At 35.0% G+C, this 26662-nt stretch overlaps 2 protein-coding genes and 1 long non-coding RNA gene across 7 annotated transcripts in view; 1 reads left to right on the top strand and 2 right to left on the bottom strand.

Moving 5' to 3' along the window:
* mtd (TLD domain-containing protein mustard) overlaps nt 1-20863 on the bottom strand; it is a 312338-nt gene extending 291475 nt beyond the window's left edge. For 3 of the 4 annotated variants that reach the window (XM_074184319.1, XM_074184321.1, XM_074184323.1), the window contains exon 1: nt 20537-20863. Coding sequence is in view for 1 of the 4 variants with exons in the window: in XM_074184323.1 (XP_074040424.1) it covers nt 20537-20538 (2 nt within the window). In the remaining 3 variants the exon portion in view is untranslated. Of the gene's footprint in view, nt 1-4939; nt 5165-20536 lie in introns of those variants that run through there. The other variant, XM_074184320.1, reaches the window with a different exon arrangement.
* Nucleotides 10165-25471, top strand: LOC141486413 (uncharacterized). The gene is made up of 2 exons (XR_012467823.1): nt 10165-10973; nt 23231-25471. It is a non-coding gene; the product is annotated as an uncharacterized lncRNA (long non-coding RNA).
* Fip1 (Factor interacting with poly(A) polymerase 1) lies at nt 22014-25871 on the bottom strand. Of its 2 annotated transcripts, XM_023166651.2 has the most exons (6): nt 25635-25868; nt 25132-25580; nt 24963-25075; nt 24832-24902; nt 23444-23609; nt 22014-22505 (listed from the first exon to the last, which is right to left on the bottom strand). In XM_023166651.2, the coding sequence occupies exons 1-6, from the start codon at nt 25797-25799 to the stop codon at nt 22174-22176; spliced, it is 1296 nt and encodes a 431-aa protein (XP_023022419.1). In that variant the 5' UTR covers nt 25800-25868; the 3' UTR covers nt 22014-22173. The 2 variants fall into 2 exon arrangements, with proteins under 2 accessions (XP_023022419.1, XP_023022418.1); XM_023166650.2 differs by having other exon boundaries at nt 24832-25075; nt 25635-25871.
* Nucleotides 25872-26662: the final 791 nt, after the last annotated feature.

Genomic DNA, 26662 nt, shown 5'->3' with positions numbered 1-26662 from the left:
ATTATAGTTCAATATCACCTCCACAAGCCACATAAACAACAGTTGTTTTGTTATTTATTTATATCGAGGAAGATAAGTTAGGTGCACAAAATGTCATATGTCACAGAATGTCTCGGAACTCGGAACATAAGTAAACAGAACAGCACGCCTCTGAAATATGTCATCTTTGTTTGTCTCATATAGGTGACAGATTCATTGTCCTTTATTAGCTATAACCGATGTTGCCAAATGGTGAAATAGAAACGAATCCCTTTAAATGTTAAATACATTATTTCATTCCTCTTTTTAAGTATTTAAATAATTTTTTGAAGAAAGAGGTTGAAATGATAAGTTTAAAATGCGTTGTTTTAGAGCTCCTTTATGAAAACTACTTGATTTTCGTCAGGAGGAACATTCCCCATTACAATACTCTCATACAGTATAAGTTTTTTCAAAAACTGAAACCAACGAATCTTAATTAAATTTCAATTAACCAATTTGGCGCTTTCACTTGCATATGTAACATGGTAACGTGAGTTTTGACCTTTGGTATTGAGTACTGCCATTAAAATCAAATTTACAATGAACATAATATGAGCGAGATCGTAAACAAGATAAGCGAATCTCTAGTTCCATTTGCGCTTGAATCAACACAGACTATCCCGGATAACAGTAATGGACCTTAGCTGCCGTTGCAAATAATAAATAATTGTCTCACCATTCTATATAGTTAGTCTATATACAAAGGTTTCACAGTTAAAATGAGAAATATAAAATGGAACCTATTTCGTGACCGCACCAGATATTCAAAGATTAAATGGTTAAAGGTGGTCAAATAAACTAATTTTGACAAAGGAACACGAGTTTAATCAAGAAAGGTTCGAAACGCAATCTTTTGGAAGGATCAGAAAACAATAGAAATGAAATTTCGGAATCTTAACTCAGTTACCAAATAGACTTGAATGTTGCCCCTTTGTTGAATTTGATTTATAATAATGAAAATGGTAAATAGAATTGATTTTATTTCAGGTAATATGATATAAATTGATTTGAAATCTCTGAAAAAATCTATGAAAAATTAAAAATATTAGCTGAAAAAGAACAATTATATTGAGCAAAAAAAACTGAAATTACAATGAAATAAAATACAAGCAACAATCAACATTGTAATTTCAGTTCTTTTACAATGAAATGAAATACAAGCATCAATCAACATTGTAATTTCAGTTCTTTTACAATGAAATGAAATACAAGCAACAATCAACATTGAAATTCTTATTTTTTTAAAAGACCTCGTATGTCCAGTTTAATGAGGTTGTTCTTGGAAGGGTTGAGATGTATTCATTTGTAAATTTATCACATAGAAATTGTCAAAATTGAATGGTCATTAAGATTCAGAATACTTAAATATACAGTGAGGACGTAAAAAGTCCTCCCCTCCCCTTGACTGTTGAACGGAACAAGCTATCGAGGTCGGGTGAAATTCAGGTAAAAAGGTACTACTTTTACCACGTGTTGCCATGAAATTTTTGTGGTCACGTGGCCTAGTGTCAAGTGGGTACCAGCAAGCGTTTGAAATTTGCTTCAAATATGTTACAAATAAATTAAAAACCTTTTACCTACAACAAAATTTTAAGTAACAATTTAAACTATTTTAACATGTGCTCATAATGTTCACCGTTCACTTCTTGACAGAAAAAAAGCCAATTTTGGAATTCATTCCGAAAGTTATTAAATGTTTCCGGAGAAATACTATAACACACGCATGTTATTCGGTCCATAAATTCCTGGAGTGACTGTGGCTGCGTGACTTACACCTTATATTTTATGTACCCCCACAGAAAAAAGGCCATAGGTGTCAAATCAGGTGACGTAGCTGGCCATTCAATGGAGCCACGTCGACCTATCCACCGTCGCGGAAAATTCTCGTTAATCCATTCTCGGACAGGTCTGTAGTAGTGAGAGGGTGCACCATCTTGTTGAAATGTAACATCCATGGTAAATTCATTTCAATTCGAAAAGGGCATGTTCCTACATATTTCAATTTTTTCATAAGGGCTGAAATATTCAGGTTTTGTCTCCGGTCAGAATTGGAAATCAAGTGCAATTCCACGATTTGATGTACTTCAATTTGGTCTGTGTTACTTTTTCTCTACAACACGAAAATAGTTTCTTCAACTTTCGAAATGAATTCAGTTATACAGATCTTGTGGACATGAATCCATACTGATTTGGTGTTATTATCAATCCAATATTTGATCATAAATAATGCTTCCACAGAGTTTTCCAAATTTGCATAATATAACCACTGATGTGTTGTTGGATACGAATGAATTGAATACGAGACATATTTTTGTTCTTTTCCATATCTCTGGATACACTTCAGAAGTGACAATTGAATTGAAGATATGTGAAAGTTGTTCTAACAACGCAAAAATACAATCTTTGACCATAAAACTTGGCAAGTTGTCCACTCCAGTGGTAAGTCTATCTTTGAGTTTTTTAGCTCTCGTTACACAGGGTGATTCAAAAGTACTTTGACAAACTTCAGGAGGTGATTCCTCACAATATTCTAATATGAATTGTCCAAATTAATAAATGTCCGGAAACGCTTCGTTTCCAAGATACAGGATGTTGAAGTTTTATTTTTATTTTCGTTTTTTTCAAATAACTTTTGAAATACTGAACTTAATTAAACGAAACTTGGTAACAGGTTTTTGAAGTGTCGAATTCGAACCCTTATGTTCTTATTGCTCTTACTCGTAGGGGGCGCCACCTACACGTCTTTTTCTTTTTTAAAGATTCATAACTTTTTTGGGCGTACTTCTAGCACATTTTTCAGTAAAAAAATCGATTCCTCTATCATATCTACGTAAATAAGCTACCCTTGTTACTAGTGCTGTAAGCAACCGTTTTCTAAATATTTGGACTTGAAAACTTCAAGTCGATTATTCGATAATCGATGCATGTTGAAGTTATTACGAATATTTTGCTTTTTTCACAAGAATGCTTTGGAAAAGAATTTGACGTTTTACTCGTTTGAAGAGGTCATCACTGTTGGGTACGTTCCTTTATGACATCCTTAAGCGAAATAGTTATTTTTGTATCAAGGGTGCATAATCAGTATTTGTTTTAATAAAATTTGCAAGAAATGTCAACATTTTATTTCAGGAAATTTTGAATATGTAGAATAAACTAAAATAAACGGAACTAAATTGTATTCAAATAAATTGTTGGAAGTGTCCACCTTCAGCGAAGATACAGGCAGTCAGTCGTCTAGTCATTGAATCTCGTACCCGCTCAAAAATTATTGGTGTGTTTCTTATTGTTTCACAGGCGTCTACTATTCGGTTTCTTAGATCTTCCTCGTTCACTACTGGAGTCTTATAAACTAGTGACTTCAAATGTCCCCAAAAATAAAAATCTATCGGATTTAGATCTGGGGACCTTGGTGCCCACGCCTGGTTAGGTTCTTCTACACCCCTACCGATCCATCGATTTGGATAAACTGTGTTAAGGAATTCCCTGGCTACAACGCTAAAATGGGCCGGAGCCCCATCATGCATAAACCACATGCGGATACGAATTTCTAATGGTACATTCTGAAGTAGTACTGGCAATTCATTTTCTAAAAAGTTTCTGTAAGTTGCGCCATTCAGTCGGAGCGAAAGAAAGAAGTGACCTATCAATTAATTATCAATTATTGCCGCTCATACATTTACAGAAAATTGATACTGATAATGCCTTTCACTAACTGCGTGCGGATTTTCGAGAGCCCAAACATGGTTGTTATGAAAGTTTGTGATAGCATTTCGGGAGAAGTTTGCCTCGTCCATGAAGAGTACATATCTTAAATATTGAGGATTTCCAGCCAATTTTCTCAAAAACCATTGACACATAGTAATGCGTTGGGGAAAGTCTCGTGGCAAAAGAGCTTGTACCCTTTGAATATGGTATGGATAAAACTGTTGATCGTGGATAATTCTCCAAACTGTGGACTGAGTAGAATTGACAGCTTCAGCAATTACTTTTGTGCTTGTTTCTGGATTCTCCTCGAGATCGTTCAAAACAGCTTCTTCCAATTGTGGGGTTCGGACTGCTCGTGGTCTTCCAATAATATCAGCTGCCCTCTTAAAGCTACCTGTTTCTGCCAAACGACGGTGGAGACTAGCAAATGTTGGAGCTGAAGGCAGTACTCGAGTAGGAAATCGCTCCTGGTAAATACGTCTTGCTTCGCGCGCATTGCCATCCGCAAGGCCATAAACGAAATGCATATCGGCTAAATGAGCATTATTGTTTAAATAATCCATTTTTTCAAAATAAGTATTTTCTACTTCTACTTACAGAAACTTCAACAAAACGTCTAACTGTCACAAAATATGTAATTACCAAAACTACTCACAAACGTCAAATTTATTTCCAAAGCATTCTTGTGAAAAATGCAAAATATTCGTAATAACTTCAACATGCATCGATTATCAAATAATCGACTTGAAGTTTTCAAGTCCAAATATTTAGAAAACGGTTGCTTACAGCGACTAGTGACAAGGATAGCTTATTTACGTAGATATGATAGAGGAATCGATCTATTTACTGAAAAATGTGCTAGAAGTACGCCCAAAAAAGTTATGAATCTTTAAAAAAGAAAAAGACGTGTAGGTGGCGCCCCTTACGAGTGAGAGCAATAAGAACATCAGGTTCGAATTCGACACCTCAAAAACCTATTGCCAAGTTTTGTTTAATTAAGTTTGTTATTTGTCAAAGTACTTTTGAATCACCCTGTATATTCTTCAGAAATAGGCATGATCGAGATTTTAAGGTTATTCAATGAATTAAATCTAGTCATATTCATGATAAGTCACTTGAGACATTACTATAACAAAATTATCCTCCGTCCATCCACAATCGACCAAATGGTTCGACAGTAAAATCCATCATTGAAAAACAAAAATCAACAAACCGTGAAGAGGTAGAAAATTTTTCGGTTCGGCTCCAACCTGGCACCATTAAAACTTCACTCTCACTAAAAACGGAATGAAAATGAAAAATAACTCATTTATTTGTTACAAAACTACGTATTGTTTCACGATTTTTATTTCTGGCGTTACGCATATTCAAGGTAAAAACCCATTCAAAATCAAGCTGTGAAATATCTGCAAAGTCGTTTCAAAAATCGTTTGGACAGAAAATTTGAGAGAACGAGCATTCACAACATGATTCAAATAAAACACGAGACCATGTGATACGTAATCTTTTATTTAATTTACCAGTGACGTTGAATGAAATTATTTCATTGTAGTTATTTCATTAGTTTTATCTACCTTCATAGTCGTTCATTTCTAATTGAGGTTATCGATTGAAATTGATACCTACGATATTTATACTTTTGGAAGAGGCAACTGATAATTTCTATGAACATTCGAAGAACGACACAATCGAGGGAAACAAAGTAATATCAAAGACTATGCTTCCAGGCCGATTTCGAAAGTGATTTGTGCTCTCACCCAGGGCTTTTTTTCAAGGACAAAATACAAGCACTACAGAAAAATCCTTAAGACGGACTTAGTTGCGGAAAACCAAATTTTTGGCTTTCTTTATACAAAAAAAATGTGGGAATCCTCCGAAGAGAGGGGGAAGGCAATCAAGATCGAATTCAACTGTCAACAATGACAATGAAACAACTACTTCCACATGAACATTGAAATACATGAAAGGAAAGTCCTTTTGAAACGACTGCTTTCATACAAACATTGAAATACACATTCAATATCTTCTTCAAACATTCGTTATGGAATTGAAACAGATGTCAATCACAGGAGAACTATATAACAAATGGAGGAGCATCTCAAGAGGTTTTTTCCATCCAGTTCGTTTATGAAAAAAACATCTCTGTTGAGAGTTTGATTCGAACTTATCTAATTGCTTTCTTCCTTGCTTTGGAAGTTTCACAAGTTTTTTGCATGGAGACGGACAAGTAGAAAACCAAAAAGGTTTATTTCTCATAAATGAATCTCTCTTGAAAAATATTTCGTCTTTAAATTTAGGTTTCAGTCATCTGTTAATCCTTACATGGTTAACGAAAGACACGTCGAAAGACAGTGTTTTTGTTGCGGTGTAAGATAAGTTTTGTCACTAGATTCATTTTACGAAAGAGATTATAATTCTACTTACAAAATTCTAATAATTTGTGAATGAAAAATATTTCCTGTTTTCATTAATGTTAACATTCCTACCATCAATGTTAGGAATTTGCTAGTGACATAAGAATGAAAATTATGAGTTTTGAAAATTTCTAGAATCAAAACAACAAAAATATTTTGAGAAATTCTGATTCTTTTTCCTTGTTCAAATTCTATAACGAATGTTTGGAATACAAACTATATAGGAAAAAGTGTTTTTTGTATAATTCAATATTCATATACAGTACATTCCTTCAATGTCTCCCCTTTTATTTTTTGAACGGGTCAACTCAAAAAATTGAAATTTGGGATACTGAAATTAATGCATAAATACTAAATTTTGAAGTGAAACAGATGAAACTTTCAAGATAGAGACTGGACGCCATCTGGGAAAAAAAATTCAATGGAAAGGGGGGTCTTGTGATACATCATTTTGAAGCTCCTGACGAATTCTTCACAACCCTAGACTATGAAGTCAATATCTTCACTTACTACAAAATGACGGAACATTCAATAATTTTCTGAAGACAAACACATTAATATCGAAATTTCTAGAAATATTCCTTTTTATCTGCCATTTACCAATTTCAACAATCCGATAAGGTTTGTTAATTTATTGTTTGTTTATAAAAACGTCAAAAAACGTCAGTACGACAATGAACATCATTGTTCAGTTAGAATATTCTCATTTAGTTTTCGGTTTTACTAGTAGAAAGGTACCACGTCCACAATCTCTAAAATGGTCAATTCTCGTCCATTGGAAGAAAAAATTGAAACGATTTTTATATACGGTGTGACGCGTAACTTTCACGAGATCGAAAGTATTTTCAAATAACGTTTTACGAATCGTCCTATCCGTAGAAAATATTTGTGGGAACTTGTATCCAAATTCACAACAAAAAGCCCCCAGGTCATCCGTCTATTCCGAAAGAACAGCAAGTGCAAATAATTGGTGAGATGGTAGTAAATCCTGAACAGTCTACTTATTCCGTCGCGAATGTTTGTGAGGTGGCTCCTTCTACTGTGTGGAGACTTTTGAAGAGAAATAGGTATCATCCATACAAAATTAAAATGGTATACCAATTAACTGAAGATGACCCTGATCGAAGAACAAAATTCTGCAAAATCATGACGGAAACCATTGCAAAGCATCCTACCTATCTGCACGATATTTATTTTAGTGACGAATATACATTTCTTTTAAACGGAAATGTTCACAGACAAAATTGCCGTTATTGGAGTGACACCAACCCTCACGTTTTCCGGGAAACACATAGCATATAGTAGGACCTCTATACAGGAGAACTGTATTTGAATATGCTGGAAACTACTGTTGACCCTCTCATCACTGAAATCGTCGAATCGAACGATAATGAATTCGATATGGATATTGTATTCCAACAAGAAGGAGTACCACCACATTACTCCAGACAAGTCAGAAACTATTTGTATATTACTTTTCCTGGTCGTTGGATTGGCCGTCGGGGTCCTACATAATGGCCAGCCCGCTAACCAGATTTAACACCTTTGGACTTTTTTATGGGGCTATTTGAAGGAAAAGGTGTACGAAACTGAACCTGCTTCAATATCGGATATACGGCAGAGAATATAAATATTTGTAGTGATATTGACGTTACTGTGTTCGAGAATGTTCGGCGTGAAATATCGGATAGGCTGTTCATATGTCAAGAAGTTCAAGACAACCACTTCGAGCATCTTCTGAACTGACCTCAAGCTCATTACCTCATATTATATAGTTAAATGTCAATGTATTTAGGCAATTATTAAGAGTTCCGCCATTTTGTAGTAGTTGAAGATATTGACAGTATATTCTAGAGTTGTGAAGCATTAACAGATGAAATTTTCAATATGGTGCCCAATCACCATCTTGAAAGTTTAATCTGTTAATTCCACTTCAAAATAAAGTATTCATGCATTAATTTCATTATCCCAAATTTAAATTTTTTGAGTTGATCCGTTCAAAAAATTAAAGAAATGCACTGTAGAATAGTTGTTGAGAAAAAATGTTTTAATGTTATGCGATGTTTAAATGAGAGTAGTTGTTTCATGAGGTCTTTTTTTTCTTCCAGTTTATTATGAAATTAACTTCGATGCATCTTTGTAAAGAGTTCATTTTGAAACCAATTCCTTTTTTGCTTCCTTTATAAATTTACCATTTTTTTGTATAAAGATGGAGAAGCAGAAAGTCAAATCATTTCTTTCGGAAAAAACAAAGCCCTACTAAAAATTCAAATCTTCAAAAAATTAGAATTAGCAATTTATTTTGTTTTTCATTTATTTTTGCATTTTTCATTTTTCATCTTCATCATTTTACTTTTATTGTTTGTATATATATTTGACATTTCACTTATTGTTAACTTAATTAATAAACCACTTTCATTTTATATCACTGTAATTATTATTAAAGGTTTTTTAGGTTATTTTAGATTCATGAAATATGAATGAATAATTTTTTTATGATTTACTTCAAAATATAGAAATGTAGGCTTTTACGGCTGGCATCAGTGTTTTGGTTGGTCCCCGGTTTTTGCCGTGGTCTTTTTTGGTTAAAATCTCCAAAGATTTCAACTGCAACTGCGACTGTCGTCTTCAGTGGCTGGATTTCTGTTGAAACGTCAAGAAGAGTACTTCCACCACGCCACTGAAGATGACTGCCGCAGTGGAAGTTGAAACGTTTCATGATTGTAACCAAAGAAGACCACAGCAAAACTTACAAAAATTATTTTTGCCTGCCATTTTATTATCATTCTCAATAGCCTGACCATAATTTTGAACAAACCATAATGTCTGGGACTTTCATTTTTATGTTTAATAATTTATTTATCCCATCGATCCAGTAATGAGGTGTATCAACAGTTACAACATTCGATCAGTGATTCATTCTTCAGTCAAAATTCTGTTGATAAAACAGGTGTTTCATGAACAGTGCAATCCAATGTGCATACATGGAAGATAACAATACTAGTATTCCTAGTATGAAAGGTGCTTTAATCGAAGCGTTTGCAGAAGTTATTAAGGAATCAGAAGATACATCTGACAGTGTAATAACCCCGTCAGATTCAAAGATTTGCTCCTAGATTAAAAGGTTATGCATATCAAGCACCCAGGAGTTCCTTCGATATATTTCAGAAGGTTTACATGAGAACCTTAATCGATTTTTTAAGCGAAAGCGGAAAAGCACAAGAGTCCTGGCTGAGACTTTTAAGTTTGTAGACAATTTCGTTGGTCAAATAAAATTCACTATGAAGTACACACACTGTGGACACTCAGTAACCATCGATCCTTTCTGGGAGTTGTCTCTCCCCATACAACAAAGAACTGGCTAATTGACTTTGTCATAATGCTTGGATTCCTCCACAGGAAAGGAAACTATGGATGTTGATGAAAAACCAACGTGTCCGAAGTGCATAAGTTTCCCCGTATTTTAATAATTCATTTGAAAAGGTTACCTCCAACGGAAAGTTTTAAAGGCAAATTAAATGTAGCAATTGACTTTTCTTTAGAAGGGCTAGAGCAATTATGCAGCAGACAATGTGGCTCCTTGCCGTTATAATCTATATACACTTTCGAATCACAGTGATACTACTTAGAGCGAGGATTACATAGCATGAATACAACGAACCACACGTGTCCCCAATTTTACCAAAATCGCTTGTGAGTGGGGGGGCATATGTCCTCTTTTATGAACAAGAGGAAGCGAAGTCGCGCCTTTGCGGTGTTTTTTAAAGTGATAACTTCTTGTAGGAGGGTAAACCGTTCGTTACCTAACCTGTAACGGCGCCAGTTTGTCTGGCTTTCCTTTCTGCTTTGTTATCAATTACTTATTATCTAAATTTTCTTAGGCTCTCCAATACCTGCTCAAAATTCGTTATGAGCTCTTGAACTACATACGACCCTCTGTATATCTGCCTAGACTTGTCTAACATGATCCATTTAACGAAACGTGGACAATACGGAGATTCTCTCTCATTCGATTTATCGAACTGCCCTGACCCACTTGGGCTCACCTTCAAGGTCGCCTTATCGATTGACGGCTAAAAAATTGATAGGCCGGATAGATGTGCCGCACGACAAAAGATGGAATATACGCGGAAAAGCTGTTCTTCTCGTGAAAATGATCCAAGCCCGAGGGAAAGACAGAATGGGCAAACACGCCCAGAAACCGTCAATTTAGTGGAAAATATTAAGTGAAAGCAAACAAGAACGAAGTGATGATAGAAAATCAATTTTTTGAATATGTTCAATGTTACAGGCATCTAAGGTACTATTGAAATTCAATTTTAGTCGCTTTTTTGAAGAAATAATGGAGACTTAGGCGCATATGGAATAAAACTTCAAGAAACAGAGGCGGCGTAAGGCGAGGGCATTATGGGCCACCGCCCACGGCCTAGAAGACGAAATTAAATTCAAAAAAAGTATGGAAAATCCAAAAGTACACAACCCCAATACCAATAACCCCAACCTAGAGATATTCCACTCTTCGGCGCACGCAAACATTAGAATGAAAAATTCGAAAATATAGTTATTTCTTTTTCTGATAAACTATATCATATCATAAAATCGATTGATTGAAAAATTCTCATCTTTCTCGTTTTTTTTATTTAGTCTGCCAACATTAGCGTTGAGATGCTATCACGGGGAATCCAAGGTCAGAGACCTCGGGACTTCCCCTTAATAGAAAGCCAATCAAAATGTCGCATGCAGACGCAGTCTCGCTTCATGATCCTATATTATAATTTCTAAAAGTATTTGATGTGGGAATCAATAATAGTGTTATCAAGAATAAGGTAAAAAGTAAGTTACACTCACATTTTCATAGTTTTTTACAAAACATCAAGTGATCAAAAATTATGTGTATTATTTGCATAATATCTTCAATTTGTTGCGCTAGAATCCACCTTCTTTTTTTCATTATGTGTATTATATTGTGTTAAACATATATTACGTTAGTAAAATACAGAAGTAGGTAATATACAAAGTAATATTATAAAGTATTATATTCATCCAATTTTTATTCATACGAATTAGTCCACTTCTTGTAAGTCAATTATACTTAAAGAAAGAAACAAGTACCTACAAATTTTATCAAAATTTTTCTTACAGGTTACGGATACAATATTAGTGCATTCTTCATAATATATTGTGACAAATCAATTAATTAACTGTCTTAAACAAATTTATTTCCAACAATATTTCAATAATCACCAACTAACGCTCAATTTATTTTCACTATTCGAATTTCTTGTTTAGCCGCTCGACTCATTTTCTAAAACTGCCCTCTTGGGTCGGGAAGACGGGCTTATATCGGTAAAGGTCCTTTCGAGAATTCTGTAGACGGTTCGGTTCTCGTCTAGAATTTTACCGGCGGTCCCAGACTGCATTCTTTCGAGGTGAGGTCACGTGTTTGTTCGGTGAGTCGGCTGGCGTGTGAATTCAACCGGTCAGGGCCGCCTTCAGATTCGTTACAATATCAATCATGTCAGGCTCAGGCACTAATAGACATAGAGATAGAAAAGGAAAATAGGAATCTGGTTCAGCAAAAAAAAATGTTTCTTCAATCAAAGTAAAGCGAGTTAATAGCCGCAGTGTAGTGAATTTGGCTGGGGTTTTAATACGGCGACCTAAACAATATTTTTTTGTATTACTTTTGAGTCCGGTTTTTTTTATTTTTAATGTTGTTCAATTTTCCAAAAAAGAACAAAAGTAGAAAATTTTAGTAGGTGTCTCATAATGTATTATTTAATTTCGAGAGTTTTTTAATTTTATAAACCCTTCTTGCACCATCAAAGGGAACCGCGAAATGTACCTATAGTCCGTTCATAATTTGTTGATAGCTCACTGCAAGTTTGACCCTCATTAGAGAACTGAAATACAGAGAGGACAGCTAATATGATATAATAACAAAAACCAAACTAAAACTGGCAGTTTAAGATGTTTTCGACTAACCCACCATGTATCTGAAGAAATACAATACAGCTATAAAACTTTTAATCCGATTATGTAGGTATTTTGAGTGAAAATGAGTGACCAGTGTCGTAGAGTATATGATTAAAACATTAGTTACTTTAAATAAATAAATATATTAATATTCTTAAACTGTAGGTACTGTAAACTGTATTTTTATTTTAAAAAAATTTCTTTATTTTATTCAAAAATAATAAGTTAATTGCAATTTGTAAAAGACACATTTGTTTAATTAATACCTATTTTTAAATGATATAAACTACGATTACTTACAAAACTATTCAAATTCAAAATAAACAGGATCATCTTCGGAATCCGAGTCGTCTTGCAGGTTAATAATTAGCGGTTGTGTCTCTACAGTCGCATCAATTATATTGTCAAGATCCCACATTTTTTGTTCTTCTTCTTTTGCATGTCTTACTGCATCTCGCCAATTTTGTTCTGTAATATGTTGTAAAGACTCATATAACAATTCACGTACAGCTTGTATTTTATATGACATATTTTTTCTAGCCACATAGCTTTTCATTTGTGCCCAAATGAGTTCAATTGGATTTAATTCGCAGTGGTAGGGTGGAAGTCTAAGGACTGTGATGTTTCGTCTTTCCGCCATTTTGTCAACTACGTATTTCTTGAACTTAGATTTGTGTTGCCGGGCAATTTTTAAAAGTTCTGCTTTAACCATTCCATCTTCGTAAGGCAGGGACTTATTCCGCAGCCAGTCAATGATATCCTGTTTCTTCCACGCAGTCGTTGGAAGTCTTTCAACTAGTCGTGAATGATAAGGTGCATTATCTAATACTATAATTGAGTTTGGTGGTATATGTTCAATCATCTGCTCAAAATACTCTTCGAAAACATCAGCTGTCATCTCCTCGTGATAGTCTTTTGTGCTTTTGGATTCAAATTCCAACAAACCATGCTTAGCAAATCCTTTTTCACTGCCAATGTGAGAAACTATTAATCTACTGCCTTTACCAGAGGGTGGGGAAATACCAGTAGACCAACCTTCCATAAAGGCTTGCCTGGAGCTTGATATATTTTTATCTGTCCAAATTTTTGTGAGAGTATGACCTGCGTTTACCCACGTTTCGTCCTGATAGTAAATTGGCCTTCCTTCAGCCCGAAATTTTCGTATAGATCTTAGATACTTTCTTCTCCAACATATTATCTCTTCCCGGTCAATCAAAAGTGATTTTCGGTCTGATTTCTCCCACCGGAAATTTAATTCTTTTAAAACTTGCCACAATTTGGTTCGTCCGACATGAGGCAAATCCGGGTCGTCTCTAACTTCTTGTAAAATTTTGTTTAAGTTGGGTATTTCTTTTTTGGAAAAAAATTCGTGAATTTTCCTTCGAATACCATTTTTGGCAAATTCATCAATTTCAATAGGTTTTCTCCCCCTCTTTAAGTATTCGTTTGTATTTGGGTTAGCTATACCTTTTTTTTTTCTTTCTGATAGGAACCTATATATTGTTGACTCCCCTACGCCCGTCATGTTGGCACAACTCTTGATTATGTTCTGAACAGTGTTTGTGGGATTCTGAGAAACCAGAGCATCGTGAACGTTCAAAACAATAGTTTTCTCTCTTGGTGAATAGACAGACTTACTGACTGTACGCAACAATACCGGTGTAAAACTTGATGATGTTGATGATGATGACGAAGCCATCGCAAGCAATCAAACAAAACAAGCAGGAACGAAAGGTACGTATATGTTTGTAGGAATATGAAAAAAAGTTACTCACGCACTGCACAAAATTCGCAAAATAAATATTAGAGACGTTAATTACTGCCGTAGACGCCGAAACACCAACGAGCCGTAAATTAAATGCGATTAAAAAATGTACTAAACCAAAAATTATTTTCGTTCGTAACAACTTCACCCTTTCAAGGCAAGTTTCGAATATAAACTGAAGCTTTATATTTAATGAATAAACCTCAGGAACCTCCGCCTATGATTTTACGAGTTTTACGACCGTTTTATGACTTGGGCCCTCATTTTGTGCTATCGACAAATTATGAATGGACTATAGCCATATTAAATTTGGGTTTTGCACCACTACTGCTTAGAGATGCCCATGTTTATTCGAAGTGAGATTTTTCTCAAATATAAATATAGTTTAAAAAACTAAAAAACACGCTTTTAAAGAACATCGAACTAAAAAGTTAAAAATAATTTTAAAAAAAAAGCTTAAAACAAAAACGAACGAAAAATACAAGTTTTTTAAACAATATTTATTTTTCATTTTTTAGTTTAGTATGCTATAAAAGCGCGTTTTTTAGCCTTTTTTAACTATATTTATTTTATCTAGACTTTGGGATCAATCAGCCGGGTATTGTTTAGAAAAATGACCATTGATATTTTCCGATTCCGGAGAGGGAGCCTGAAAATCAGCTACTAAGCCCAAGACAGCAGGTGCGCAAAGGAGGATTACAAATAAGGCAGCAGACGCGCGTGTTAATAAAAAAAATACGTTTTTCAAATGAAGAAATACATGTAAAGTGAGTTCGAATTATATCAAGGAGGTTACGTACAGCGCCATCTCTCCACGAATAGATCAAGCAATAATGTCGATATATCAAGCAATAATGATATATCAAGGTTACGTACAGCACCATCTGCCCGCGAATAGATCAAGCAAAAATGTCGATAATTCTGTCAAATACAGATCCCGAGCTTGACAGTTACAAACAAACATACATACATACAGGTGAAGCTAATAAAAGCGCGTTAAAAATGAAACACTGGAACCTCCAAATTTGATGTCATGTAGTTCAAGATTCCGTTTCGTAGCATCAGTTTCACAAGTAGCGTCTAATGCAAGTGATGTTCGCGTCTCCAATCTGGCGGATGGCTCTTCTCTGGATAGAATCCAGCAGCTTCAGCAGCTTAGGGGCGGAGCTCCGTACATGAGAACAATACTCCAAAGAAGGTCTTATCTGAGCTGTATAAAGCATCAAAAGTTGCTGAGGTGTGTACAGTTTTCTGGTTCGGAACAGTGTTCTAAGCTTTTGAGAAGCAGACTATGCAATTCTAGCGACATGATTGCGCCAAGACATATTGGTGTCCATTTTAACCCCCAACAAATTTATCAAAGCAGAAAGCGGAATTGTCTGACCTGACATTATTATATCCGGCTTTCGCAATTAGAGTTAGGAATTAGCCTTCTTCATCTCCTAATGACGCCAACTTGGTTGGTAAAATTCGCTTCGAGAATCGTATTGCATTTCAGGTGATTAGGAAAGGCGCTTGTTTTTAGATTTATTCTACGCCAGTTTCAAAACGTTTTCCGCTAAGATGGAAGATGCCCCAAAGTGTTCGGGTATATATTATTTTTAAAAGTCACAACGAAAAGAGAGTAACTGTGAATTCAAAGAATAACCCTAAAAAGCATAAAAAACAAATTCCAGAAGTGATTCTTTACATCCTCCGAAATTGAATTCGACTTCTACCGCTGTTCCTCCCACCACTTTAGCCGGAACACATTTCCCGTTTCAGTTTCCCCGATTATCCGTTTTCCACAAACCCCATGTTTTTCTCGAGTTTTCCTGGAACATAGAAATTGTTTCAATTCAATGGTGAAACACTCGTGACCGAATCGATACGGACAAAAGACAACACAGGCCGGGACCAGTACCGAGAAAATACCAACTAGAAACTTGTTGGGGCATTATCTAGAAAGGCCTTTAATTGGCCGTTAAATTAGGGATGTAATTTTCGGAATTTCGCCCCAATTACGGCAATGTTTTCAGACGGAAAATTTCCGGTAGAGTGGGTCGGTTTTTGTTAAGAAGAATCCCAACAAGGAAACAGCATTCATTAATTCTTCTCGAAGTTGAATTAGAATTATTATCCTGGTAGTAGACCAGAACGTTTATTGAAGAGTTTATACGAGGTTATTTTCTTCAAACCGACAAAATGATGGAAAAATTGAAGAATTGATCTCCAAAACAGAGTTCTACAGTTCCCAACAACGTTAAAGCTGACAGTCATGAAATCAACATTCAGGTGTCAGTATTCCATTTCACATAACCTCAATTCGAGCGTCATCTTGAAAACCAACAATTTATACATAATATCCCGAAAACTCAAGATCATAATCGTGACTTATTCGTATTATATATAATAATACAATAATAAAAGAATACGCGACGTACTGGTGACGTGCGGTCTCATTTCAAAGCACGATATATTTCAACAATGAAATTCCATTATTGAAATATACATTCATTTAAATACTCTGTTCGTATATCTATTCAAACATTGTGTCTTTCATAGTTGGACTTTCAAACAAAGTATTCAAATTTCCCGTTGTACAGGTAATGAAATTAGAAATTTGAGAATCGATATTTTGTTCTATTTAGGCAATACCAACCGAACAATCTGTTTATTCTCATTGCATTGCTAAATAACAAAGTTTTAGTTATAAACTGAAAATGTATCGATAACATGTTGAGGTCTTGTAGTATTACTTCAGACTTCAGACAAATATTACAAACCAACGCATTCCTTTCAGAAGGGGTAACATAGAAATAGTAAAAATACTGTTTGTATCAATGAATCCCAATCAGATTTCCCAATTTATCGTACTTAGAGTACCACAGGGGTCTCCGCAGTGCACGAAAACGATGAAGAAGTTGACGACTAGGTAGATCTCAGAAAATGTTACACTAGACACGTTGAACAGATTGAGAAAATGAATATTGATCTCTCCCAACTACCTACATTGTAGGTTCTGGTAAATTCCTGCTAGAAAGCAACTACTTTCCTGGCTGAAATCACGCTGGATATTGATCCGAAAGACATTTATGCAAGAAACCTCACCGAGGTTAGTCTCGCAGATGATTCTCGTTCATCCAGCAGCATACAATCCAATCATTCGAGTAGATCATCTACAGACCGGTTTCGAGGCATTACCTCTTATCAGTGCAGGAATTATCCAACCAAAACTGCAAAGTGCCTGGGTACAATCTTTAAATCCCTTTTTCCCCTTGGAGGTGAAAATTCCTGATTCCCTTACTTGATGTTTATTTACGCTATACAAAGAACCTACCTGCATATTTCAAGATTCTAAGTTCAGTAGCTTCAGATGTACCTTAATATAAGAGCGGGCAACAGGTAGTAATTTATATTTTTACTTTAAAAATACAGGAACTAAACAAATATGCCAGCTGCACTGAGTAATGAATATCTTCGAGAACCAAATTGTTACCTATGAATAAATTCGCAAAACTAACACAACCGTCAACGACGTCTGTCTTCACGCGTCTGCCCGCATTCGGGTCGCGTTCTCGGCGATGGCGCTTCATTGCTTAGACCGTCCCTCTACCCTCACGCATCGTCTCCCGTCTTCTTACAATAGACGCGACGCGTAATTGCTTACTGCGTTGCGTCAAGTTAATCTTAATCGTGATAATTTTTAAACGATTCGTCCAAATTACTAGATGTAAAAGTTTATCTATATTAAATGCTTGAAATGACAATTGTATCAATTTTCATAAGAATTTGACAGATATTCTAAAATGCGCATTGTAAAAAAAGTATCCATTTCAATTGTATTTATGGCTCAGTATTTTGCATATTGTAATGAATCTGAAGCCGGCCCTGACCGTTATCTCAGACACCAAACATATGACTCACCGCGAAAGGAATGCGATCGACGAATCGCCACGAAAAGAATAGATGAGTACCGAAACCGCTAGAGGTATCTAGAACGTTCGTTACCAATATAAAAGGTCGGGTCCTCGCTCAGAGAGAGAATCTGTATCTAGAAAGTGAATCGTGCGTTTAAAGAAAGAATTCTAACTGTGAAGATAAATTAAGCGTTAGTTGCTAAGTGTATATAAATTAGTTGTGATAGTAGAATATTGTTAAAAATAAATTTGTTTAAGACAGTTATTTCTTTAATTCGTTACAATATAGTGGCTACCACACAAGAGGTAGATATATGCTATCGCGGACTTTTATTTAGAACTATTTAAGATACACAATCTTACGGTACATTATCTGCATGTAACTCCAACGGTTTAGGCAGCATCCGCCAAGACAGCTCTCAGGGAGCCAGAATTTTTCCGACTTACTTAATACTTATCGTTATATTATGACCAAAATTACATGAAAATCAAGTTTCATCTAAATCCATTCAGTCGTTTAGGCGTCAAAGAGCCACAAACATAGATACATACATACATCCCACAAACTTTCACATTTATATTAGTATAAAGTATAGACTTGCCCAAAATCTATTCCCATAAAAATTATAAAAAGATCCAAGTACTTGCACACCTCTTTCATTGCATTTTTTAAACGCATATTCACTGAAAAACACGATGAAAAATATCTATTACTAAGATTAATTTCATCATTAACCTCAGTACATTAAGGTCAATAGATGCATTTTCTTGAATTACAGTCTGGAATCCACATTGCGAACTACGAATAATTCTCGCTTCTTTTTTTAATCAACTCAAACTTTTCATTCAACTAGGATTATGAACTGCGTTGAATATTGTAATCGATAGTCCACCCATTTTTCGATATCCTACAGAAAATTTGGCTTGCACAAAGCATACTGATAAGCCAGGTCAGAACGCATATACGATTATCTATTTTTTTCTTTTTTTCAACACGCTTTTATTAGCTTCATCTGTATGTATGTTTGTTTGTTTCTAACTCTCAAGTTCGGGATCTGTATTTGATAAAATTATCGACATTATTTCTTGATCTATTCGCGGGCAGATGGCGCTGTACGTAAACCTCCTTGATATATCGACATTATTGTTTGATCTATTCGAGGGCAGATGGCGCTGTACGTAACCTCCTTGTTATAATTCGAACATAACATGTATTTCTTCATTTGAAAAAAGTATTTTTTTAATTAACACGCGCGCCTGCTACCTTATTTGCTGCCTTGGGCCAAAGTATAGATAAAATAAATATAGTTTCACAGTTTCAGCTGTTTAGCATGTACAGTTTGTTGTTTATTAGAAGTCTTTTGGGTGTTCGGCGATTTTCTTCTATCGAAAAATATGGATTCATGAATGTGCATCAAGTTTTGTGTAAAAAATCAAGTGCTCCAAAAACACTTGAAATGTTGACATTGGCATACAGTGATTGTACTCTGAATTAGAGAAATGTTCACAGAAGGTCGAGAAGATGTGAATAACGACCCTCGCCTTGGACGCCTGAGCACATCAACAACCGATGAAAATGTCGAGGAAGTGGAGGAAATTGTTATGGAGAATAGTTGAATCGCCACTAGAAAAGTTTCTGAAGATGTCAGTTTGTCGGTTGGCTCATCAAGGATATATGGTAATGACCAAAACAACACCGTATTAACCAGATTTCGCCCCTTGCGACTTTTTTCTATTCCCGAGATTGAAGATACCCGTAACGATTAAGGAGATAAAAACTGAATCGCTGAGAGATTTAAAAGAAATACTAAAAAATGCATATCAGAACTACTTCGAGAATTGGACAAATCGCTGGCACAAGTATGAAGTATCTGAGGGGGACTACTTTGAAGAGGACAAAATGGAAAATGATGAATGAGTAAATAAATTTAAGGAAAAATTTAATTTCACCTTATTTTTCAACACACCTCGTATAATGTTTCGAATGTAAATAAAATAATATCAAATAAAAAGTACATCGATAGTGTAAAATTCTGGTCTTGGAAAAAATCGTACTGCTCTGGCTGAATATTGATTAACATTAATAACATTTAAAATATTAATAAAACATTCACTTAGATTACATTTGTTGGTTTAAATTGAGGTAGTCTATATGATGTAATTCAAAACTATGAAATCTGATCGAAAAAATGAAAAAACTAATAAATATTATCGAATTGAGTTTAATTGAAAAACCAAAAAAATAATTGTTGAGAACAATTCTAAAAAAAGGGTTGGCCGGTAGTCGATGTCCCAAGAATTATTACTACATGGAAAATAAATCGTAAAATCTGGCACTAAAGTTTTATGGCTTGAAGTAGAAGTCATACAGTTGAAGGTTGATCGTCGTAGACGGGGCATCCGCCCCCTTGTGTCCTTGACCTCCGGCAGTTTCAATTTATTAGATATTTAGCTTGCTAACACATTTCCTAAACCACCTGCTAAAGTTACAAGAAAAAATAAAAAACAAAAACATCCGGCTTAATCAACAACAAAGTATACTTACCTAGTATTAAAATATTTCTTTATCGGCGTTTTTGCATAAACATGTAACAGCTTACCTTTCACAAAAAAGTGAAGGATCATCAGTTTACGCCGTCTAAATGCAAAATTGTATTGCCTGTGTTAGTTGCTGTAATTTGTTTATCGCGCAGAAAATGAAATATGCATATACTTAATTAAGGTTCTTCAAATAAAATGATAAAAAAATAACTTACATGATGGATGGTTTTGGGGATCTTCAAACGACAAAAACTAGTCACATCACCCGAATAAGATCGGATTTTTAAACAATATCACGCCAAAAACACGGAAGTCAACATAAACAATAAAAACATGGAATGTTTAACAACACTAACGAGAATAACAGGTTATGTTCGAATGACAGCCGTTTTCACATGCTCGTTTTGCGCTCTTTTTGTTCAGTGGAGATAAACACCTCAACCTCAAGTTTTTTGGAATTGTCAGTTTAAAATCGCACGTACTAAGAATATCTAATCGATAACTCTGGAACAGACTAGACCAACATTCGCGGACAAACAACTTCAGTTTGATTTTGACAGTGACAGCAGAATCCAGCTCAGTCTTGCGGGAGCGCGTGCGTCAAGGCTTCATTGATTTATTTACCATCCTCTCATTGATTTCGAAGAATGTATACAGGGTGATCCTTTGGGTATCGTTATTTGCAGGAAACTGCAAAGTACATTGAATATATAATGTATTTTGCTCAATAATTTGCTGTTCAATACCAGAATCAATGAGAACATTTCAATCCCACTATACTTGAATGTTGAAGTGATCATCCCCAATTGATTGGTTGGGTACTCTTTCATTGGGAATATTTATCAATTTGGAAGTTATGTACAATTTTTTCCAAATTAAGGACTTTTACCAAACAGCATTTCAAACGTGTACAGTGACAATGAAATGTTTTTATACAAGTCTTTTCGCTTTATTTTTGCATCAAATAAAAGATTTTTGATCAGAATAAATATATGATAGAATTGACCGATACTTGACGCAAATCCATTAAGAAGCATTCAAAAAACACTATTATGAGATTTCCTCTTGAAAGTTTAGAAAACCGCGGTACGTGTTTCGCTATAGGATAGCATCATCGGACATCAACAATACTGTTTTAACAAATTCTGTGTCGAGTTAAGCTAATTACCTATCTAGGAACAACTCATAAGACTTGAGAATAATCAATAAAAATTTTAGCCTGAGCTATCATTCAACTACTTTTAGGATCTGTGCTAAGATCTGTCGTTGCAAACTTACTTCAATGAAGGGGAACAACTCAAATCTCAGTGTCACGATTTCTTGGTTTTGCGTCGGGTCGATTTTTAGAATTTCTTCCTGACATTTCACCGGAGCGAACAAGTCCATAACAATCTATTCTTTGATTTGACGGCTCAGATCCACTAATTGGTGGAAATCATCAGTTTGATATTTTTAAATGATAATCTCTTGACATTGGCAATTATTTACATACATCCTATGGAAGATCAACAGGAATGTGTCATTTGACAACTATTTTACGAAATGATGTGAATTAAATAGTCTCCGTGAACCCTGAACCTCATTTTATGATGAACATAGTTTATTCTTCTACACGGTAGTCAAACTTTCAAATTCTCTTCACAATGAAAGTCGACTTTGTATACAACAAATTGAATTTCCATTAAAAGTGAACACATTTGAGAAGTTTATTATTACGAATAGTGACAGATGAAAAGTTAATTCAATACAACAAAGACCTCAGTATCCTTACTACTGACAAGTTTGAATCGTACTTATACTTTCTAGATCAAGATCAAAAATCCTAACTTAATCGGGTTCCTGATTCTCAACTTCAGTCACTATCTTCGTGCCTCCTGGACTTCTTTTTCCTGTGAGATCGATGGCTTGGGCTGCGGGACCTTGACTTGTGTCTTCTTGATCTACTTCTAGATCTCTCCCTTCTGTGAGATCTCTCCCGGTCTCTGTCTCTGGGCTTCTCAGATCGACTTCTGGACTCCCTCTCTCTGTCTCGATCTCTCTCTTTGTGAGGGCTATTATCACGTCTGCTACTAGGTGACCGCATAGCAGGTGGTGGACCCATATGCATAGGTGGAGGACCCATCGGGGGTGGGCCAGTCAAGGTTTTCAAATCGGTAGGAACCCACCCAGGAGGAGGTTCAGTCCCTTGATAATAAATTATGTATAAAATGAATCAAAAATAAAAGGCAGCTCAAAATGTAAAAAGTCACACTAATGAATCACTGAGAGTCCAATGAACCTTTTTCCTGAAGTACGAAAAATCACTCACTAGCAGCGCTAGTAGTCCGGTAGGGACAAACACTGTCTAATCCTCATATAAACATATGGTAAAGTACAATTAAAAAAGAATGTTTTTACCGGATGTTCCTGGAGCAAAACTAAAATTTGCAACTGTAAAGGATAACAATGTTGTAACATTGATAGACAGGTTAGTATACAGACTCTAGTAAAAGAGTAGTGGTAGATTCAAAGTGTAATAAATGAAATTAAAAATAATTAGATTAATTTCCTAGTGAAATATGAATCAAATCTAGGTGGTAATGAAATAAATTTAATTAAATATAATAAATGAATATGATTTAATAAACTATTGAGGTTATATCTCATTCTAATCAACGGTAATTAACTATGAAAACTTTACTATTCATTTCATGTTTAGAGCATACATATGAATATTTATTTATTTGTTGCACTGTTAAATCCACTCTCTTCGAAGCATGTATCCATTTCTTACATCTAACCTCATTAATATGAGGTTTCATAAATGGTATAAAAAACACGTTTTCTTCCGGATATCGATGTACGATGTACTATTCTCAGGAAAAAGGCTCATTGAAATAATACTTTTTGAAATGGACTCTTCATTACAGGTAAACCAATACAAGAAAACCAGGTAAACCAATAATGAAATTATTCCAAAAATAAAACGGTTGAAAAGAAGCAGATATTCAAGTTTTGAGTTAGCCAACAAAATAGTAAGTAAATGTCAATTGAAATAATTCAATTTCATGGCCAAAACAAAACTATTGAATTATCACATTTCTGAATCAAACAAAAATGTTAAAAACTATTTTCAAACTTACCCCATTGTGAATCTTGAGTAGGTTCATAACCCCCATAGAATGGTTCTGGTTCTGGATTAAATCCATACTCTGGTTGGAAGTTTTCAAAGGTAGCAGGCGGTGGAACTGTCATATCAGGAAACCCAGCTGGTTTTCTGCTGTACTCTCTTCTGTCTGCTGTCATAACCTGTTTAAAAGATGATATAAATATGACAAGTGATCTCACAAACAAAATTTGCCCTTGGAATGTGTAAGATCGGGTATAATTAATTCAAATTATATTTCAAATATCTGATAACATGGTATTTCTGTCAAATTTCAGTTTTGAATTATATCAATAAATGTAATCAAATAATGATTGAAATGACATTCATTATTTCGAATAATTTCAAAAAAATGTGGAATAAGAAAACTTGAAACTTAAAATTCTTGTTCCTGCTTAAAACACCCAAAAACCTGAATGCCAGCACATGATTCTTTGTCCTCCCTTTCTTCCGGTTCCTCATATCCCACGATGTTGGTGATGTGTCATTGGGAAGTATAATAGGTCGTAGAATGCTCAGCAATTCATGTTCAATTTCAGCATTCAGTAGATATTAGCATGATCAAAAACAGCAAGACTTTGTTTCGAACTTGAGGTAGCAACTTGCTCCAAATATTAAAAACTCTGTTTTTGAAATGAGACAATTATATCAGATAATGCCCCAAATAGCATTCAAATAGTTCACTTGTGTATTACAGATAAGTAAAAATGCATTATCTTGAACAACCCTAGCATTTGAAATAGAAAGTTATATGAATCGAATGGTAGAGTTGAAAGCAAAGTTCAAAATTTTCAAAATCAGGTTGTTGAATCAAGTCATACACAACCCAAGGTAGGTAGGTAAGACCTAGTGAAATCTTATCTCGTAGAAGTTTCAATTTATGAGATAGGATAGCTGCTCAAAATCAAAAAACTATTTTTAACTTGTTAGTGATTAGGGCACATTTAATTAATAATTACATTCACCCCTTCCTCTCGAATATTGTGATTAATTACGAATTACATGATCATAATTGTAAAGAACCTTTTCAACATTTCTGTTTATTCCATTTTAAGTTTTCATCTATGTATATACCCTGAAATTTTAAAATACTCAGAATAAAACTTACATGACTTACAAAAAAGTAACCTTTCCCCTATGACAGAATACAAGGATATTTGCTTGTCCCTGTCCAGATCAACTGTTCATTTGCAAGTCTATTGAGGTAAATATTCATTGAAACAGTTACTGGTAAAATAATAACTTCTTTTCATAATGGTTTGCTACATTCGCTGTCAAGATCAACTGTTTAATTTTATAGCTAATATCATACTGAACACTAAAATAACTGAACGGCTATGAACTTTGGCAAAGAAGTATACAAACCTGTATGGTGTTCACTTTAGGTACTTGATCAACCTTCATAATGGGTGGCGGCATGGTCCTCTGAACTGCTCCTATAACATCAATACCACCTGTGAATTTCCTGCAAGGAGGAGGACCTGCTTTACCCATACCTATGAAACTTCCGGCGTACTTGCTGTTGTCATTCATAATGGGAATTGGTCCTCGTGCTAACCCTATGTTGTTCATTGGAATAAGTCCGACACCTGACTCATTGACTCTCATTCTGCAAAACAAGTTTTGATAAAATAGTTGATAGGTATTCAATTATTGATGTTCAACCTTTTTTGACGCTCGCAATAAGCCCTCCAGGTATCCTCATTAAAGCCATAATTGAAATAGTCTGTAATATCAGCACCAGGTTTTCGCCAAGGTTTGTCTTCCAATGAGTCAACATTGAATTCCATGGCTGGGACTCCATTGATGGTTCCAATCTGTTCGAACTCTTCCACAACAAATTTGCCTGGTTGTTGCTGTGGAGCTTGTTTGTTTTTATCTCCCACGGAAGTGAGAAGACCTCCTCTTTTGATATTCAGAGAAGTGTAAGAAGGGGCAGTTGGTTTTATATCACCGATTACTACATTTACATCATCGTCACTATCGTCATCCAAATCCTCTTTTTCACTGTCTCCATTTTGCTGAACTTCTCCATCCTCGATGCCGTCATGAGTTTCCAGTCCATTCTCCTTCTCGTCAATATCAACCCCTGGAGGACCATCGTCCTCGACAGCCTACAAGAGAAAAGATTCTTTATAGGTTATGTTATTTTCTTACCGCCATATTACCTGTAGTGTTGGTTCAGGTTGCTCCTCTGAGGGTTTTGAAGGAACCTCTCCTTCCTCAGTTTTTTCTTCATTTTCGGTATTAGTTGGTGGTTCACCTGAATTTACATCGGATGATTCAGGATTATCGCCATATAACCATTGATCATCCTCCAAATCATCTGCCATTATTGTTTAGAAGACTAATTTTTTATTTTTGACAGTGCTGAAAGTTGACAAGTTGACAATAACTTCTCTCTGTCACAGGATCACAGCATAGTTAACTTATGCTCAGTCTATATCTCTTCTTCTCTAATTTCTAACACTTTGCTTCTCCTTCAAGCGCATTCGGCCAGGCTCCTCCATTTTGAACAGTTGTGATGGGATCATTCGAATTGAAAATAATCGGTCGAGATGTCAAATGGAATCATTCATATCATTCGAATGTTGAATGTAACGAATTAAATTAGTAGTGAGTGAAATAGTCGAAAACAGTATTAAAGTCTTGCGCCCCTACGCACCAGTGCAATGCCGGCCTATTGGCCGACACTTGTTTGTAGGATGTGATGAAATACAGGTTTGGGCTGAGAATGTTCAGAAATTTGTTGACGATAAACTTTGAATACAAACTTTATTGAAATCTAATGGTGGCTTGTGGCTGGTTAAAATATATTGAAAACAAACAAAAAAGTCCTCACAAAAATGAAAATAAATTATATGTTGATTTAAATTAGTAAAATTACTAAAAAACTTGCAAATTCGACATTGAACTTGACCATTTCTATTTTGTCAAAATGTTCCCAAACAATAGATTCCTTAGGTGCAGACCGCATTGTTCAAAGAGTGGAAAAAATAATGGAATATATATGAGTAATAACAGAAATTTTGTTGCAACGGCGTCGAATCTTCCAAACTGAAAAATAATTGTCAAACAATCCTAACTAAAATAATCCAGTAATAATGATCTCTCGATTCACACACCATAAATGTTATTCAAAATGCGTTTTACTACACGGTAGTTCCATCCGTGGGACTGGTCACCAGTCCAACTC

The sequence above is a fragment of the Leptinotarsa decemlineata genome, unplaced genomic scaffold (assembly GCF_025532065.1).
Source record: "Leptinotarsa decemlineata unplaced genomic scaffold, Ldec_3_MD MMD2_tig00026354_RagTag_RagTag, whole genome shotgun sequence".
Lineage (NCBI taxonomy): Eukaryota > Metazoa > Arthropoda > Insecta > Coleoptera > Chrysomelidae > Leptinotarsa > Leptinotarsa decemlineata.
Note: the sequence above shows the minus strand (reverse complement) of the source record. Positions and strands in the feature narration are given on the sequence as shown.